Source organism: Hirsutella rhossiliensis, assembly GCF_020360975.1.
Source record: "Hirsutella rhossiliensis strain HR02 chromosome Unknown scaffold00009, whole genome shotgun sequence".
Taxonomy (NCBI): domain Eukaryota; kingdom Fungi; phylum Ascomycota; class Sordariomycetes; order Hypocreales; family Ophiocordycipitaceae; genus Hirsutella; species Hirsutella rhossiliensis.
Window position 1 is genome coordinate 2,691,958 of NW_025408675.1, and position 15,066 is coordinate 2,707,023.

Here is a 15,066-nt window from a genome sequence, read left to right on the forward strand (position 1 = left end):
ATTCGGCAGGTCGTCTTCCTGCCCAACCCATCCACACCCACGCGCACAGGCACGTCAACGTGCATGACAAACTTGCGTGCATGCATGCGTCTGCATGCCATGTACGCTGAGCCAAGCGAGCCCCCAAATCCAACCTGGATGAGATTGCGTGGGAGCCCCCTCTCCCTCCCTTGTTTCGACTCACCGGTCGGGCTTGGCGCCTGGTGCTTCGTGCGGGCGCCGGAGGGCCTCAGCCCGTCGAGACAGTCTCCCAAGAATCACAGGAGACATCGTGGCCGCATGCAATAAGAGATGGCATTGTTTCATGGCGCCGGAGAGATGGGAGGCATCAATGCGCGGGCTCGGATTTGAATTTCGCTCTCGCTCAGGTCAGCCCCCCGCCGTCGCTTCTCCTCGTCCAGGCGCAGCTCGGTGGGACACATTGAGGATGGTCGTGGACGAACTATGCGGCCCCCCATGTGCGTTGGCTGCCATCATGCAGGCTTTACCTGGGCGTTGGTTGGACACGACATATGCCGCGCTCGCTTTTCACCCTCTTTCACATGTCACTTCGCGTCCTGGAACCTTCCCTTCCTCCTCCCACTGCATCTCATCTTGGGCCCCTCTTCCAGACTGTAGGAAGAAAGCAGGGTTTCCGAGGCGGATCTCGAGGTCACTCGTTGGGCGGTGGAGGGGCGGGGGCGGAGAGCTGAGGCATCGCAGGGAGGGGGTTTAGGCTGTCGTGCAACGCTTTCCGAGGCGCGCGATATGTGTTCCACCTCGCCGAGTCCGAGGGTATGGTATGGTCTGCTATTCGGAGTCTTGTGCGAGGAGAAACGGTGTCCTATGAGCAGAGCTGCTCGGGCTTGCCAGGAGCTGACTTGACGAGAGGGGAGCAATCACGACGTCCTTTGCTTGCACGACGGCTCGCCCCTTCTTCTTGGACCTTGCCCTGCCTCAACTCTTCGGTTGGGACATCCATACGGAATCGATCCGAGAAGCCCCGGCACAAAGGGGATCGCCGTCTCGTCCAGCCACGCGGCCAACCCACTGCTTGGAAGCCATAACCAGAACCACCCAGACACCTCGATCTCTCTTCCATCTTGCCACATGCAGAGGAATTAACTCGGCCTGATCAAACTCGCCCAATCAACCCCCTGCAAGAGAGGGCGACAGGCGGAGAGGGAGGGCGCACGAGCCCGTGAAGGGGGCCTTTTAGGAACCACTTCCGGGTGGAGGGGATCAGCATCGGGCATTGAGTGGTTGGCTGCCTCATCCATTCTGCCTCCGCTTCTCCTCGCGGCGGGCAGCGACGGCAGCGATGGGGTGGTATGCCCGAGTCCCAAAAAAGTCCGCTGCAGCGTCACGCATCAGCAGGCTGCGAGCAACGTGGTTGTGGTGCATGGCAAGCGTGAATGACGAAGCAACAACAGTGGGTGGAGAAGCATGGAACAGTGACGGTGGCGGGTATATAAGGATGGCCACGCGCTCGTTATAGCTCACCTTTCCTTTCCCTATCACTTTCGATTATAGAGCATCTCATCCAACTTGCTTCAACAGAAACCGAGCCTTGAAACAATTACGCATACCCGCACTTTTTCGCTTCCAGCCCTCAACATGTCTCCCTGGTAAGTCCTGGTGATGAGAAAGGAATGGCTTTCGGCCTGAGGTCCTCGAGGCCTTGGAATGCGGCCGTGTTCGGCTCCGCTGACGTTCCTCCTCCCGTCCAGCTCCTGCACCAAGTGCTCTTGCGCCGGCAACTGCAACAGCTGCTCCTGCACCAGCTGCAAGGTTAGTTGCCCCCATGGCTTGTTTTCGATGCTCCTCCAAATCCTCCCTGGCACGAAGCGGCTCAGCTAACACCGAGCCCTCGGCAGCACTAAACACCATGGCGTCCATTACCACGGGGCAGCAGCTGTAGCTCTGCGCCCAAAACCAAGGAGGATGCAAAGGGATGGTTATGATTTGATGCATTGATTTGCGCTGGAAAATTCCTTCCTTTCGGGGGTGAGGGTGGCACGGACAGGCTCTGAGCTTGGGGTCCTCGCGATGTGAGGAAGGCCGGCATTGGGATTCAGTTGCGTCGGTAGCTACCACAGCATCTGCACCAGCGCCAGAACATCGAATGCAAAACATGTCCTGGTCTGTGTCCCCAGACAAAAATTGCCACGATGCGGTGCAACAGCAATATTCAAGTCCGCGTGCTTCGTTTGTCCAACGATGCGCAACTCCCACCCCTTGACCGGAGAACCCACGTTTTTTGTATCTTCGACTTCACCACTTGCGTCGATCGCTTTTCTCCTCCTTGCGTTAATGGGCTTTTCTATGAACCGAATACTGCCTGCTCCTGGTAGTTGACGAAGACCGCCGGGGCGGGGCGGACGGGGGCGGCGGTCCGGCCCCGCTCCAGTCGGCGGCCCGTCCCGAGCCGATGAATGGATCCAGAGTCCGGAATCACCTCCTTATGGTCCCCTCCAGCACAGCGCGAGAGTAGGAAAGACGGCTGGTAAGCCTTGCACACTTGAAAAGAAGGACTTCAGTTCACTTGTTCTTTTTGATAAGCTACTCGCCTCGCCCAACGCCTGTCAAAACACAAGCCCGCGCTTGATCTCCCAGGCGAGTTGGGAGTCAAGATATGCTTCGTCAGAAATTACTGCTCTTCCCCCAAGTGCTGCTACCCTTGACCGAAGCTCCTCCCCCCCTGCAAGCCTACGACTTGACGGGATGCATGGCAAAGTTGGGCACGTAGACCTCGCCGTCCTCCATGGCCAGGACGCCCGGCATCGCGTCGGCGCTGGTATCGCCCTCGAGCCAAACGTCCATGATCTCGCGCGGCCATTCTGACGTCCACCACCACGTCAGCCCCGAGTCGGCGAGGCTCTGCGGGTTGGCGTGCGACATGCCGTCCCGGCTCCGGTCCGGCGTCTGCCCGAACCACGGCGTCCGCTCCGGGTGTCGCCAGTTGTCCGGATTCCGCGACGTCTCCTCCCCGTCCCCGACGCCCGGGTCGCGCGGCCGCATGTAGGCCGGCTGCGGCGGGTAGCTGAGCTTGAGCCCGTGCCACATGGCCCAGGTCGGGAAGACGGCCTCGCTCGGCACGCTCAGGCCGTCGTCGTGCTGGGCCTGGTGCGTCAGCATGAGCATGGTGCGGCTCACGCGCTCAATGGCCGGCGGGCAGTACCACCTCGGCGTCTCGCCGCCCGCGAGCAGGCCCTCAGTGTAGCCGCGGAATATCCAGTCGACGTGATGGACGTCGGCGCAGAAGCTGCTGACGATAATGTCGGCCTCCTCGCCCACGCCCCACGTGAAGTCGTCTTCTTCCGGGTTCTTGACGGGCGGCATCGGGCCAACGGGGACGACGTCGGGGATGCGCATCGGCCCCCAGGCCCTCGACTTTCCCTGGTTGGCCATGTCGACATCCAGCATCAGGTCTGCGTACGTGCCATGGACGTCCTCGTTGAAGGCGTACGAGGACCTCTCGAGCGCCTGCTTGCGCGGCTCGTTGAGCGCAAAAGCAGCGACGGCGTCGAGGTGAGCCCCGGCGTCGCCCATGAAGCGCTGATCCAGCTCAATCTGCCAGTAGTGATCGAACTCGGGAAAGTGCAGTGCAAAGAGCTGCAGCGGCTGATTCACTTGCCACATGGTTCTGCGTGTCGATGGCGGTCAGCGAACGACATCCTATCGTCACTACGGCCGCGGCAATCTCTCGCAACTGTCTCACCTGGGGAGAGGGCGGAGGGGAATTCTTGACGCTCACCTGTGCTCCTTGACTAGGTCATACCACGATTCGAGCAGGTGATCATCCCAGAGGACGACCATGGACTGGAACTCTGGGGGAATGTTGGCTTCGCGGAGCGCGGCATAGTAGTTGCGGCGCGAGGCAAAGATGTTCTTCCGCCTATCCTGGACGTGGAGGAGGAAAAAGACGGCGTACTCGCCGCCCGACTTGAGAGCCGTCTCGGTGATGATGGAGCGCAGGTTCCAGAGATCCTCGGCCTTGAACTTGAACTTGGAGTAGCCGCGGATAACGAGGGCCGTCCTGCGGGTGTTGGGTATGGAGTCCCAGCTAGGCGTGGGATCGAGATCCGAGTCGTTTCGCAGCAAGAACCTGGGCTCGTACTTGACCTGGGACGAGGGCTTGGAGCGAGGGAAGCGCTTGGCGTTGCGGGCAAGGCAGTCGTCCTGGAGCTGGCCCCAGTCAACGCCGTCCCAGTCGACGCGGGAGCGGTTGTAACCGTCACGATTCTCTCCGAAGCCGTAGGGTCCGTATCGCCCGTCGGCCGTCATCCAAGTCTGCTCGAGGCCGAGCTCTCGCTGCGAGCCAATAAAGGGCGTGGGGTAGGCTGTTGTTGGATGTCAGCCTCTCTTCTTGTTCAAAGCCGCTTATCAACCTGGCAGAGAGTTACATACCGACGGTCAGGTTGACAATCTGCAGGGCGTCGTCCGGGCTCTTGGACAGCAGGCGGCCGCGGGGGCCATAGCAGGGGATGCGAGGCGGGAGCGGAGGCGGCCCAGCCGAGACGGGCCCGGGCCCGGGGCCAAATAGCCGAGACCGCGTCGAAACGGGAACGAGGCCATCCAGACGAGCGGGTTGCGCGCCGAAGCAGAGGTAGAGCAGGGACCACACCAGGGCGCCGAGGACTACGAATCGTAGGCGGGAGGCGACGAGGCGGCGGAGAGACCTCCAGTGCTGGACGGGGACTCGGATCTTGGTCGCGGCCATGACATGGCTAGGCTCTCTTTCTCTCTCGTGTACAGCGACAACGTCAAGCCACGTGAGTGGAGGAGGCCGATGCTGGCAGGAGCGGACTGCCTCTCTGCTCTCTGAAAATAAGGGCGGCAGGGTCTCAAAGCGCAAGGGGCCGGGTGAGCTCTGGGCGGCGTCGTGGGTGATATAGCATCGAGCCGGCCCCAAACGGCCGGACTCGGGTCAGCATGTTGCTCCCGTCGGGCGTCCCGCATGGCACCGGCGTTGCTGAGGACGCGTGGTGAAGCTGGTGCCGCTGGTGGATGAATACGTGCTGGTGTTTTTGCCGGAGGCGGATGGGAAAAGGGATGGAATGGACGGAATGCATCCGTCGAAGGGGGGAGACTACCGCAGCCGGCCAGCTAGTGAATTGGCGCTAGGCCAAGGGTCAGGCTCTTAATTATAGAAATGAAGCAGAGAGAGAGAAGCAAAAAAAAACATACTCGCTGTGTGCCGGCGGATACGTGGTTTGAAGAACCAAGATGACTACCATGAGCAAGCAGATGCAGGACCCAATGGACCTATGAATACAGCACCAGTCGAGCTTTTATAGAGCATACCTACCGCAAGAGATGGCTTGATCGTCTCTTCTTGAGCAGCTTCTGATACCTGTACAAGCATAAGCTCGCCTGGCCTCCTGCTGCCTGGTCAAGCAAGACGAAAAGAGAGGAGAACTCGGCGCCTGGTGGAGTCGAAGGCGAGGAATTGCAGTGTTGATCGACCCAAACGCATAAAGAAGACGAATTGCATTGGCCTACTCCAAGGCTGCTGATCTTGCCCCTTGGCGTCGGCAACTACTACTGCAAGTAGCCAAAGACGACCCAAGCGATGGACAAACGCAATGGAACAAGTCAGGTCGACGCTAGTAACCACTTAGCCCATGGTAGAGATAGCCCGGGCAAGTCGGCATCCAGATGCCGGAACCGGGGTCTTGTCTCACTCCTCCTTCACTTACGGTGCTCACTACACCCGTGTCTTCCGGGACCGATTTCCGTCTCACAAAGAGGAAATCGAATGAACGGGGAAGAAGTGGAAAGGAGAAACTAGCACGGGGCATACCAGATTCCACGGATAGCATACATGGAGAAGGCAATGATGTCGTCAGGAATCGGCGGGCATTACTTGTGCTCCACCCAGACCCAGGGACAATGTGAGACGCCGCGGTCCTCGGCAGCGATTGGCGTCGAGCGGCCGCGCAGTTGTCGGCATGAAGCCTCTGGTGGAATACTCGTTTCCGAGTCGTGGGTGCGTATAGCAACGTCTTGGCCAGCCAGCAGACCGCTCACGGCCTAGACAGCTGATGGGCGTCAAATTAAAGAGGATACAGGGCAAGAGAGGGGAGAAGAAAGAGGACAGTATTCGATACTGCACGTCATTCGCCTCCTTACTCCTCTGAGCCCTTACTCGAGGAGTGGGAGCTCGGGTCGCCGGTGGCCCTGGAGCGCTCATGATGCTGCCGCTGTCACCGCTATATTACACCGACAAGTTTTTGGATCACTTTTGATGCTGTGTATTCCGGGTCCATAGCTATGAGCAAAACCTAGCCATGGCCTGTGCGAATAAAGTCCATCCGACTTGCTTCTCTCCGTTCCGTCACTCTTGCTTTCCCAGGCCATCGCATGTCATCTCCCAAACCTCAGCATAGTGCATACTACGAGTTCGCCAAGAAGAGCTGCATTCGTGGCCCGCCGCAAGCCTCCAGCAATGGCAACGCCACCACGGCTCCTCCTGGACGCCCGGTTGATCAATCTCTCGACCAGGAGCCCTACCTTGAGCATGTCGCCAATGACGTTGACCACCACATCTACGCTGGCGTGAAAGGCTTCTATGCCAAGTTCTTTGACGGCAAGCCTTGGTCTGTTGATGTAGAGCGGATGGTGCAAACGATCAAGGATACCCTCCCTCAGGCTTGGGAGTCACAAGATAGTTTCTCCGCCTGGCTCTCGAAACTGCAGGCCAATGTCCCCAGAGAGTCGGGATTCCGATACACGTGGCTTGGGGGGCGACCAGGACCGAATACCTCATCGGAAAGAGCCCTGGTGCTGTCGCGCCCTCACAACTTCAAACCAGAGTCTGGCTAGGTCCATGTTCTCGTTGCGGGTGCTTTTTCTCCCGACGGGTCGTACCTGACCGGATTTTGGAGCTTTGCAGTCATGCCAAAGCCGTGTTTGGCTGTCAGCATGACCGCCTGCTTCTCCATGGCTTCTACATCTGCCAAGGCAGCATGGAGCTGTGGGTGTTTGACCGCGGCCAAGCAACTATACCTCGGGAACCGACCATCTTTTCGCGAGTGTGCAAGGACATTGTCAGCGACGGGCTCACCTGCTACCGCGCAAGACTGTCAACCTCTGAACACTGGGACCACGCCGTCAAGGTCAAGTGGTTGCCGGCCAGCAGTCCGTCCGAGCTCGAGATGGTGGAGCTGGCCAAGCAAAGAAACGTCTGGGGAGTGTTGCGCCTCCTGGACCACCAGAGGCCTCGCAGCACCAACGGTCTGCACCACGGGTTGCTGTTTGGTGCGCGGCGAAACGGTCTCCATCGCGCAGCGGCAAGACTGGATCCGTCCTTGAGCATATGGCAACCCAATCAGCAACACGGTTCTCAGCTGCACGGCCGCGACACCGCTCGGCGAATCCCTCTACAAATTTGAGATGGTCCCAGGCATCTTGAAGGCATTGCGAGATGGAGTCAATGCCCATCGATCTCCGTATCAAGCAGGAAGAATCATCCAAAATACTCGAGAACTAGCAATCATCTATACGAGGATTTACTTACAAACGGCACTGTGCATGAAGGAATCCTATCTTACTCGGCTGCCTAGAACGACCCTGGCAGATGGCAATGCACGTATCCTCTCAAAGCCTCTCCGTCCTTGCTACGGTTCCGCCGCCGGGCATGCCACTGCCTCCAGCATTTCCCTTAGGCTCTCGGAAGCTTCCGTTATGCAGCTGCGCAGCAAAAGTTACACATGATGCTGATCCAATCGCATGGCTCTGTGCGATTAAGGGTTCGGCCGGAGACACTAGAGGGGGGACATGCCCGTGACGAGTTTCTTTTGCGTAAGTAGCCGGGGCCGCGATGTCTCTCGTGCTACCCAATGTAGCAGCACCGCCAACGTGTGAGGAAAAGTGATGCTAGGCAGCCTTTATAATTCTCACCAAAGAGACAAGTGACGAACAATTCTAAAGGGAAGGACAGTTTTCCACTTGCCACCCTGGCAAACTTATTGTCGGCTCAGAGGTCAGTCGGGTGGCTCAATGGCGCGTTCTGCAGCAGAATATCTACGACGCCCTAGAGTTTCTATCCGTATCCCGCGACCACGTTGAGGGCTGTCCAGGCTTACTCAATTAAGCGCAGTTCGGCCCAGCAGGAGGTGTGCCGTAATATATCAACGGGCTTAAAGATCGGGGAGAAAGGTGTGACGTTATATGGCCAAGGGGAGTGATGACAGTACTCTGTTGGACCTCACGTAGAGAGTATATATATGCATGTGAGTCTAGTTTCATATACTTGGAGCGTCTACGTTCTGACAATATCCTAGATGGTGTTAATGAATCGCTGAGACGTATCCACTGTGACATGTTATGTTCCTGTCACGACAGAAAGGGAGTTATAATGCGTGCTAACAACGCCTCCACTCTCCCTCGACGTAAACTCTCAAGCGCACTTGCGCATGTATCTCCTCCTAGGCTCCTACTACGTTTCAGGCAGAAGCTTACGCGTCAGTTAGGTATTGTCTTTCAAGCCGTAGGCGGTAGCCAACGATCCTGTTGCCTGGGTAATGTGCGACCGACCAACCGCGAGAGTCAGTGCACAGGAGAACTCGTTTGTTAGCGCCTCGTCACTTTTCCGTCGTGAACAACTAGCTTGCCGTGAGGAACGCTATAACAACAGGTGCTTGGCAGACCCGGATCTGGGAGGGTGTTACGCCTGTTTATGTAGAGTTGCAAGTCTTGTCCAGGGCAATTGATAGGACATGAATTATCATGTTAGAGCAGCGGGCGTTTGTCACAGGCCTGGTCACGTGTCTGATTTACTTGCTCGCTGACCTCTGACCTATTTACTCCTGTTACCCGACCCCTGTTTACCTGATTACGAGGGCCCGGGAACACAGGAGCTGTTGCCTTTTTTTCCTCCTTCAATTTTTTTAACAGTGTCAGAAGCTAAGCTTTATTTCATCATGCTGTGCCTGTACTAGGCAAGCCGTATTAATAATAGTAGCCGTTCTAACACCCCAGATTTAAGATATACCCTCTACTGCTATAGTACTGAGGTACCCACAAGGCCCCTGTCTCACTCCGCCTCCACCAAGTCGGCCGAATCACCTCGATCCATCCGTCCTCCATGGCTCGAGGTCCATCGTGAGAGCTCCTCGGGCCATGCCAACCTCGATCCTGTCTCCTCCCCTCTATCCTTGTCTTGCTCTTCTCTTCTCTCCCCTCCCCTTTCTTGTCCTCTTCTCCCGACTCTCGCCTGACCAACTGTCCCCGTCCAACCATCACGACGACATCATCGTCAACCACCACAACCAACATCGCCACCACCCTCGCCACCACCCTCGCCACCACCCTCGCCCACCACGACGGCCAGATGGCGGACTCCAACAGCCTCGACCCCGGCCTCGCCGCGGCCCCCGACCGGCCCGGTCTCCAGCGCCGCCGCTCCAAGAACCCGCTCAAGAACATGATGCAGCACCTCACCGTCGAGCCTGCGACCGCCGACGACGACGGCAGCCCTCGCCGCGAATCCCTCATCCGCCGTATCAGCTGGCGCAAAAGCCGCAGCCCCTCGGCCCACTCCGAGGCCTCCTCCTCGGCCGCCCCCTTGGCCTCGCTCCCAAACGCAGACCCAGCCCTGTGTCCCGCCTGCACCAGCATCGCCGCCGACATCGACACCACCCTCGACGACGTCGACGCCTCGTACGTAAAAGCCGTCAACCCGGCCGCCGACGATGGCTTTGACAACCGCGAGTCCCACATCGCCCGCCTCAAGGGCCTCGAAGACAACCGCTGGACTGCCACTTGTCCGCTCTGCAAGCTCTTCTGGGCCATCCGTGTCCCCGGCGACGGCGACGGCGACTACTGCCTCTCGGCCTTTTCCACCAGGGACTCGAATTACCTCATCGACCCCATCAGCATGTTCGACTCGCGCCACCCCGCCGGCCACAAGGCCCCCGGCCTCGCCCCGGCCTTTCTCGCCGTCGTCCCCAAGAAAAAGGGGCCCGCCGCCAGGGACTGGATCGTCTCCCCGGACTGGTTCCGCCAAGCCGGCATGCTCCTCCGCACCGTCCCGCCCTCCGACCTCGCCCTCCAGCTCGAGCCCAGGCGCGGCAGATCCCCCGCCCCCGGCCGCCGAGCCGCCGAGCCCCCCGTCCTCGCCGTCAACGACGCCACCCCCGAGACCCGCGGCATTTGGGGCCGAGAGATTGGCCGCTCGGCCGACATGGCCATCGCGCAAGACTGGCTCCGCTTCTGCCAATCCCACCACCAGGGCCGTTGTCAGCGCTCCCTTGTCACGGCCGAGTTGCCAGGCTTCCACCTCATCGACTGCGCCGCGACTCCGCCGCGCGTCGTCCCGGCCTCCATCAGCCAGGATTACGTCGCCCTGAGCTACGTCGCCGGCAAAGACGTGGCCGAGCCGTGGTCGAGGGTCGTGCGAGACGCCATTGCCGTCACCAAGGACTTGGGCCTGCGCCACCTCTGGGTCGACCGGCTGTGTATCGACGACTCGCGACCCGAGGACAAGGCCCAGCAGGTCGCCAGGATGGACGATGTTTTCGAAGGCGCCGTGCTGACCATTATTGCCGCCCACGGAGACGATGCCATGCAGGGCTTGCCCGGCGTCGGCTCCACGCCCCGGCCGCCCCAGCCCAAGTACCGCCTCACCAGCTCCGGCGTTACCCTCGTCTCGAGCCTCACGGACCCGCGCCTCAGCATCGAGGAGTCGACCTGGTACACGCGCGGCTGGACCTACCAGGAGGGCCTGCTGGCCCGCCGCCGCCTCGTCTTCACCGAGCAGCAAATGTATTGGGAGTGCGACGGCATGCTTTCCCCCGAGACGCTCGTGCTGCCCCTCGACCACTACCACGACCCCCAGCAGCAGCGCATGTGCGACTTTGTCCGCCCAGGGCTCTTCAACGGCGCCGCCGGCGTCGACGGCACTTGGCGCGCCTGGAAGAAGCTGCCCAAACCCGACGAGGAGCCCAGTATCATGAGTGTCTTCCGCGCCGCCGACCAGCACATTGTCAACTACTCCAAGCGCCACCTTCGCTACGACGAGGACTCGCTCAGCGCCTTTCTCGGCATATCGCGGCATCTCGACAGGACGCTGGGCCGTGGCCGGCTCGGCCACGTCGTAGGAATCCCTGTGTGGCTGTCCCCGGCCGGAGACGGCGGTTCGCCACGACCCGGGCGGACCAAGGAGCTGTTTGCGCTGGCGACGAGCTTCTGGCATCACAAGAGCGGCGGCAGCGGGAGCGGGGGGGCAACCAGGAGGCGCCACCTCCCGAGCTGGACATGGGCCGGGTGGAAGGGCCCCGTCGAGCTCTTCTCGTCGATTGTCGTGGCGGACTCCGGCGGCGGCGGCAAGGACCGCAAGCTGCTCAACCACCACTACGTCAGCGCGACGCATCTGGCCCGCAACGACCAGCCGTCGCCCAATTGGACCTACTCGCCCAACATAGTGTTGCTGGGGCCCGACGGCAATGCGGCCTACGACTTCTTCTCGCAAGCGGCCCCCCGCCTGGCGCAGGGACGGTACCGGCTGCGTGTGTCGGACCCGCTGGTGCTGGACCGCGTCAAGGCGCGGACGCACGCGGGGGGGTGGATGTTCAACGACGTGAGCGTCGACGTGCGGCTCAGTCGGGGTGGCGGGACGGACCAGTCCGGGGCGACGACAAGCGGGCTCCGGGACTACGTGGAGCGGCACGCGCGCGGGGAGCAGGTAACGGTGCTGTGGTTCGTCGAGGAGGCGACAGTGATGCTGCTGGTGGTGGAGCGGACGGGCGCGACGGGCGCGTGGGAGCGTGTTGGGCGGGCGCGCATGGCGTTTGCGCAAGAGGCCAAGGAGGTGGTGCGGCGGTTTGGGCGGCTTGAGGTGATGCTCAACCACCTGCCGCTGCGGCGGCTCGGGCACGACATGGTGATTGAGTGAGCGGCATGACGTGGTCATGGGTGAGTCGGCATGGGCGCGACGAGGTGGTTGAGTGAGAGCCTGCCCCTGGGGCTGGCATGGGAGATGGGGTCAAGGGCTGGCACCTAGGCGTCATGCCAAGCTCGCACCCGGAGCAAGATATGAATACCGTCGATGGACCTGACATGTCGACGCCTCGAGGTTGCTCGGCATGCTCACGCGCACACATTTTGCATCCACATACATACACACCCCCCTACACATACACGTCATGAACCTGGCACAGCTCCGGTCAGGCGTTTACAGAGACCACGGGGGATTGTCTTCATTACACGGCATCGAATTGAGACTTGAATACACACACAAACAGCAGCGAGTGTTCCTTTGCCCCTCGCAGATACTTTGGTACAGAGAATAGGTACCGTTGCGTTCAGAGGGAGCGGAAGCCCGGCAGAGAGAAGGGGTCGGCTTAAGGCTTGTTTCACGATGCCAAGACGAGCGTCTTGACGGCCTGTGCTGCTCGGGTGCTGCAGGGGGCGGAGGCCAATCCCGCCTCCGCGAAGAATCATCCGTCTATTGACGCACAGTCGACTGGGGAAACAGCCGCGAAACGACTTTGAACTTGAAAGCCAAGCGACCAATCTGGGCGACCGGCTTCTCAGCCGGACACCACGTGCAGAGCGACTCCTATCACGATATTGTTCATGGCGCATGCGCCCCTTGCCACGTCCGGGCAAGACGTGGCCCATCGGTCCTACTACGGTACAGATCTTGTCGGATACCCCTCGGTGTGGCCAGCCACCAGAATGGCCATTCTTCTGTTCTCTTATTCGTAGTGTCCCGCAACATATCGCACTACATGACAACGACAGCAAAGATGTTCAAGGAGCCATGAACTTGGCAGGGAACAACGACTACGCCCCTCGTGTTGCCCGCGCCAAGAAAGGCCGCCCCTGACTCGCCCCGTCTTACGTGGAGAGACGGGGGGCGAGCGCTTGAGGCTTGGGCAGTGGCTTCGGCACGTGGACGATCTGCTACGCTCCGGAGATGGCGAGTGGCTCCATGTCGTAGTCATTGATGGATGGGTGGAAGCGAGCCTTCCCCCTTTTCCATGCCGTTTGCCACATCCTCAAGCCTAGCCATCGGGTGAGGCACGGGAGGAGAGTTTGCTCGGATGATGTGAGCCAGGTTCGGCCGCGAGCCAGAGCTTTCTTTGGTTTTATCCCTTCGGCCCCCTTTCATCCTTTTACATGCATGTATTCAGCTCGAGGCGTTGGTGTGTCTTGGTCATCGCCCTACTGATAATCATTTACCCTCTTTGACCTGTTCTGAGTCTTTCCTCCTCGCCTTGGTCTTGGACATTCATCTTCATCTTCATCTTCTTCTCACAAACACGAGAAAAATAAAATCGCCGCCATGTGGAGCATCGCAAGCCGAAGGGCGAGTCCGGCCGAGCGGCCTCCCCGGCATCCCCAGGGCCATGTCGGCCACCTGACCTCTGCACAGGACGAGGCCCTCGAGCAGCTCAAGAAGCTCATGGAGGAGCACGGGCTGTGGGACAGGGGACCGTCCACGACGCACGACGACGCGACTTTGGTGTCAGCTGAGAGCACCCCTTTATCTCTCTCTCTCTCTCATATATGTATATGTACAAGAGATGCAGAAACAAACCAGGGCAATGAACCATACTGACCACGACCGTCTCCGAGTACAGTCGCTTCCTCCGCGCGCGACGTTGGATTGTCCAAGACGCTGCCAAGCAGTTCAAGGAGACGCAGGAGTGGCGCAACAGCATCGACCTCGACCATCTCTACCAGACCATCGACGTCGACATCTGGGATCGGACGCGTTGGATGGTTCGTTCCCCCTTCCCCCTTTCACATCTTCGATACTGGCAACCGGGAAGAAAAGGAGAGTGCCCGATCATCGGAGTGATAAGTGCACCTAGGTTTTCCAATGGACCGGTCGACGAGACCGCCACGGCCATCCCATCTACCTCTTCGACCTGGGCGCCATCGAGGTGAGCAACGTTTACGGGTGTGAACGCCTCCTCAACGACTCGGACATCCTGGGCTCGCGGCGTACGTCGGCATCTTCTTCTTTACCGCTGGAAGCATGCATTGGCGCCCATCTCGACTCCATTCTGCTCCGTTCCAGCATGCCACCCTGCACCCATGTGCCCGGCCGCACTCACCCGGATGTGCCCGTCACCATGGTGACGGGCATTGTCGACGTCTCCGGCTTCTCCTTCAAGACGTTCTGGTCCCTCTACAGCCACGCCTACATGCTCTGTCGCCTCTTCTTCGGACACTACCCGGAGACGGTCTCGCGCATGTTTCTTGCCGGCGCCTCGCCCGTCTTTAGCATCATTTGGAACTATGTGAGACGATGGATCGACCCTGTCTCAAGCGCAAAGATTGTCATCCTCCGGCCCGACGAGGTCAAGGCCGCCCTCGAGGCCGTCATCGACTCGCGCGACATACCCGTCAAGTACGGCGGTGAGCTCGACTTTGCCTACGGCCAGCAGCCCGCCCTCGATCCGGCGATTGACTCGCTTCTCGACTGGGAGCCGGGCTTCGACAAGTTCCCCATCTGCCCCGTCCTGTGGGAGGACACGGACGACGGCGAGCGCATAGCCTGTTTCACCTGCGGCACCAAAGACGGCCAGCCGCGGAGGCAGCGCGTGTGTACCATGCGCAAGATGCGGCCGGGCGACGACGACGCGCGGGCCTCGGTGGCCGTCGTTTCTCCTGCCGGCGACAAGCTGGAGCTGGCTGGCGCGGAACAGCCCCAGCAGAAGTTGAATGGTCACATCTCCGTCATTCCTCCCGCGGCCAAGGAAAACGCAACAAGTGAGTGAGGGCGGCGACCAGCTCAGACTGGGTCTCCCAACCTCGGAAGCAGCAGTGAGTGGCCGGGGGACTTGTACCTAGGCGCAGGGAGGCAGGTAAGACGGGTGTGGCGGCGGTTCGGCGCAGTCTCATCTTTCATGTATACATGCTGCGTGAATATAATGTGGTTGTCTTTGTCGATATGGAAAGGTGCGTTGGATCCCATCTTGTTTCACACCTTGTATATAAACATGACTGGTGCGTCCTTACTTGACAGGTGCCCCTTGTGAATGCACTTAGCAGCAGCAAGTATAGCCAGCTTTCTCGAGTTCTGTCCCTTTGATGCACCTCCCACGTATTCCTTTGCGCCCTCCCTTT

The 15,066-nt window shown here is 59.9% G+C and overlaps 4 protein-coding genes across 4 annotated transcripts; 3 read left to right on the forward strand and 1 right to left on the reverse strand.

The window, feature by feature from the left end:
* Positions 1-2,688: 2,688 nt before the first annotated feature.
* HRG_08241 (biotin synthase-like protein) lies at positions 2,689-4,702 on the reverse strand (the record flags this gene model as incomplete). Its single annotated transcript, XM_044866712.1, has 4 exons — positions 2,689-3,625; positions 3,737-4,018; positions 4,088-4,322; positions 4,390-4,702. 4 exons carry the CDS (start codon positions 4,700-4,702, stop codon positions 2,689-2,691), a joined length of 1,767 nt encoding a protein of 588 aa, XP_044718601.1.
* Positions 4,703-6,950: 2,248 nt separating this feature from the next.
* On the forward strand, positions 6,951-7,376 carry HRG_08242 (uncharacterized protein; the record flags this gene model as incomplete). The annotated part of the gene is made up of 1 exon (XM_044866713.1): positions 6,951-7,376. One exon carries the CDS (start codon positions 6,951-6,953, stop codon positions 7,374-7,376), a length of 426 nt encoding a protein of 141 aa, XP_044718602.1.
* Positions 7,377-9,316: 1,940 nt separating this feature from the next.
* Positions 9,317-11,878, forward strand: HRG_08243 (heterokaryon incompatibility protein (HET) domain-containing protein; the record flags this gene model as incomplete). The annotated part of the gene is made up of 4 exons (XM_044866714.1): positions 9,317-10,599; positions 10,660-11,027; positions 11,085-11,092; positions 11,147-11,878. The coding sequence occupies 4 exons, from the start codon at positions 9,317-9,319 to the stop codon at positions 11,876-11,878; spliced, it is 2,391 nt and encodes a 796-aa protein (XP_044718603.1).
* Positions 11,879-13,273: 1,395 nt separating this feature from the next.
* HRG_08244 (CRAL/TRIO domain-containing protein) lies at positions 13,274-14,717 on the forward strand (the record flags this gene model as incomplete). Its single annotated transcript, XM_044866715.1, has 4 exons — positions 13,274-13,455; positions 13,572-13,713; positions 13,806-13,942; positions 14,015-14,717. The coding sequence occupies 4 exons, from the start codon at positions 13,274-13,276 to the stop codon at positions 14,715-14,717; spliced, it is 1,164 nt and encodes a 387-aa protein (XP_044718604.1).
* Between the last annotated feature and the right edge of the window lie 349 nt (positions 14,718-15,066).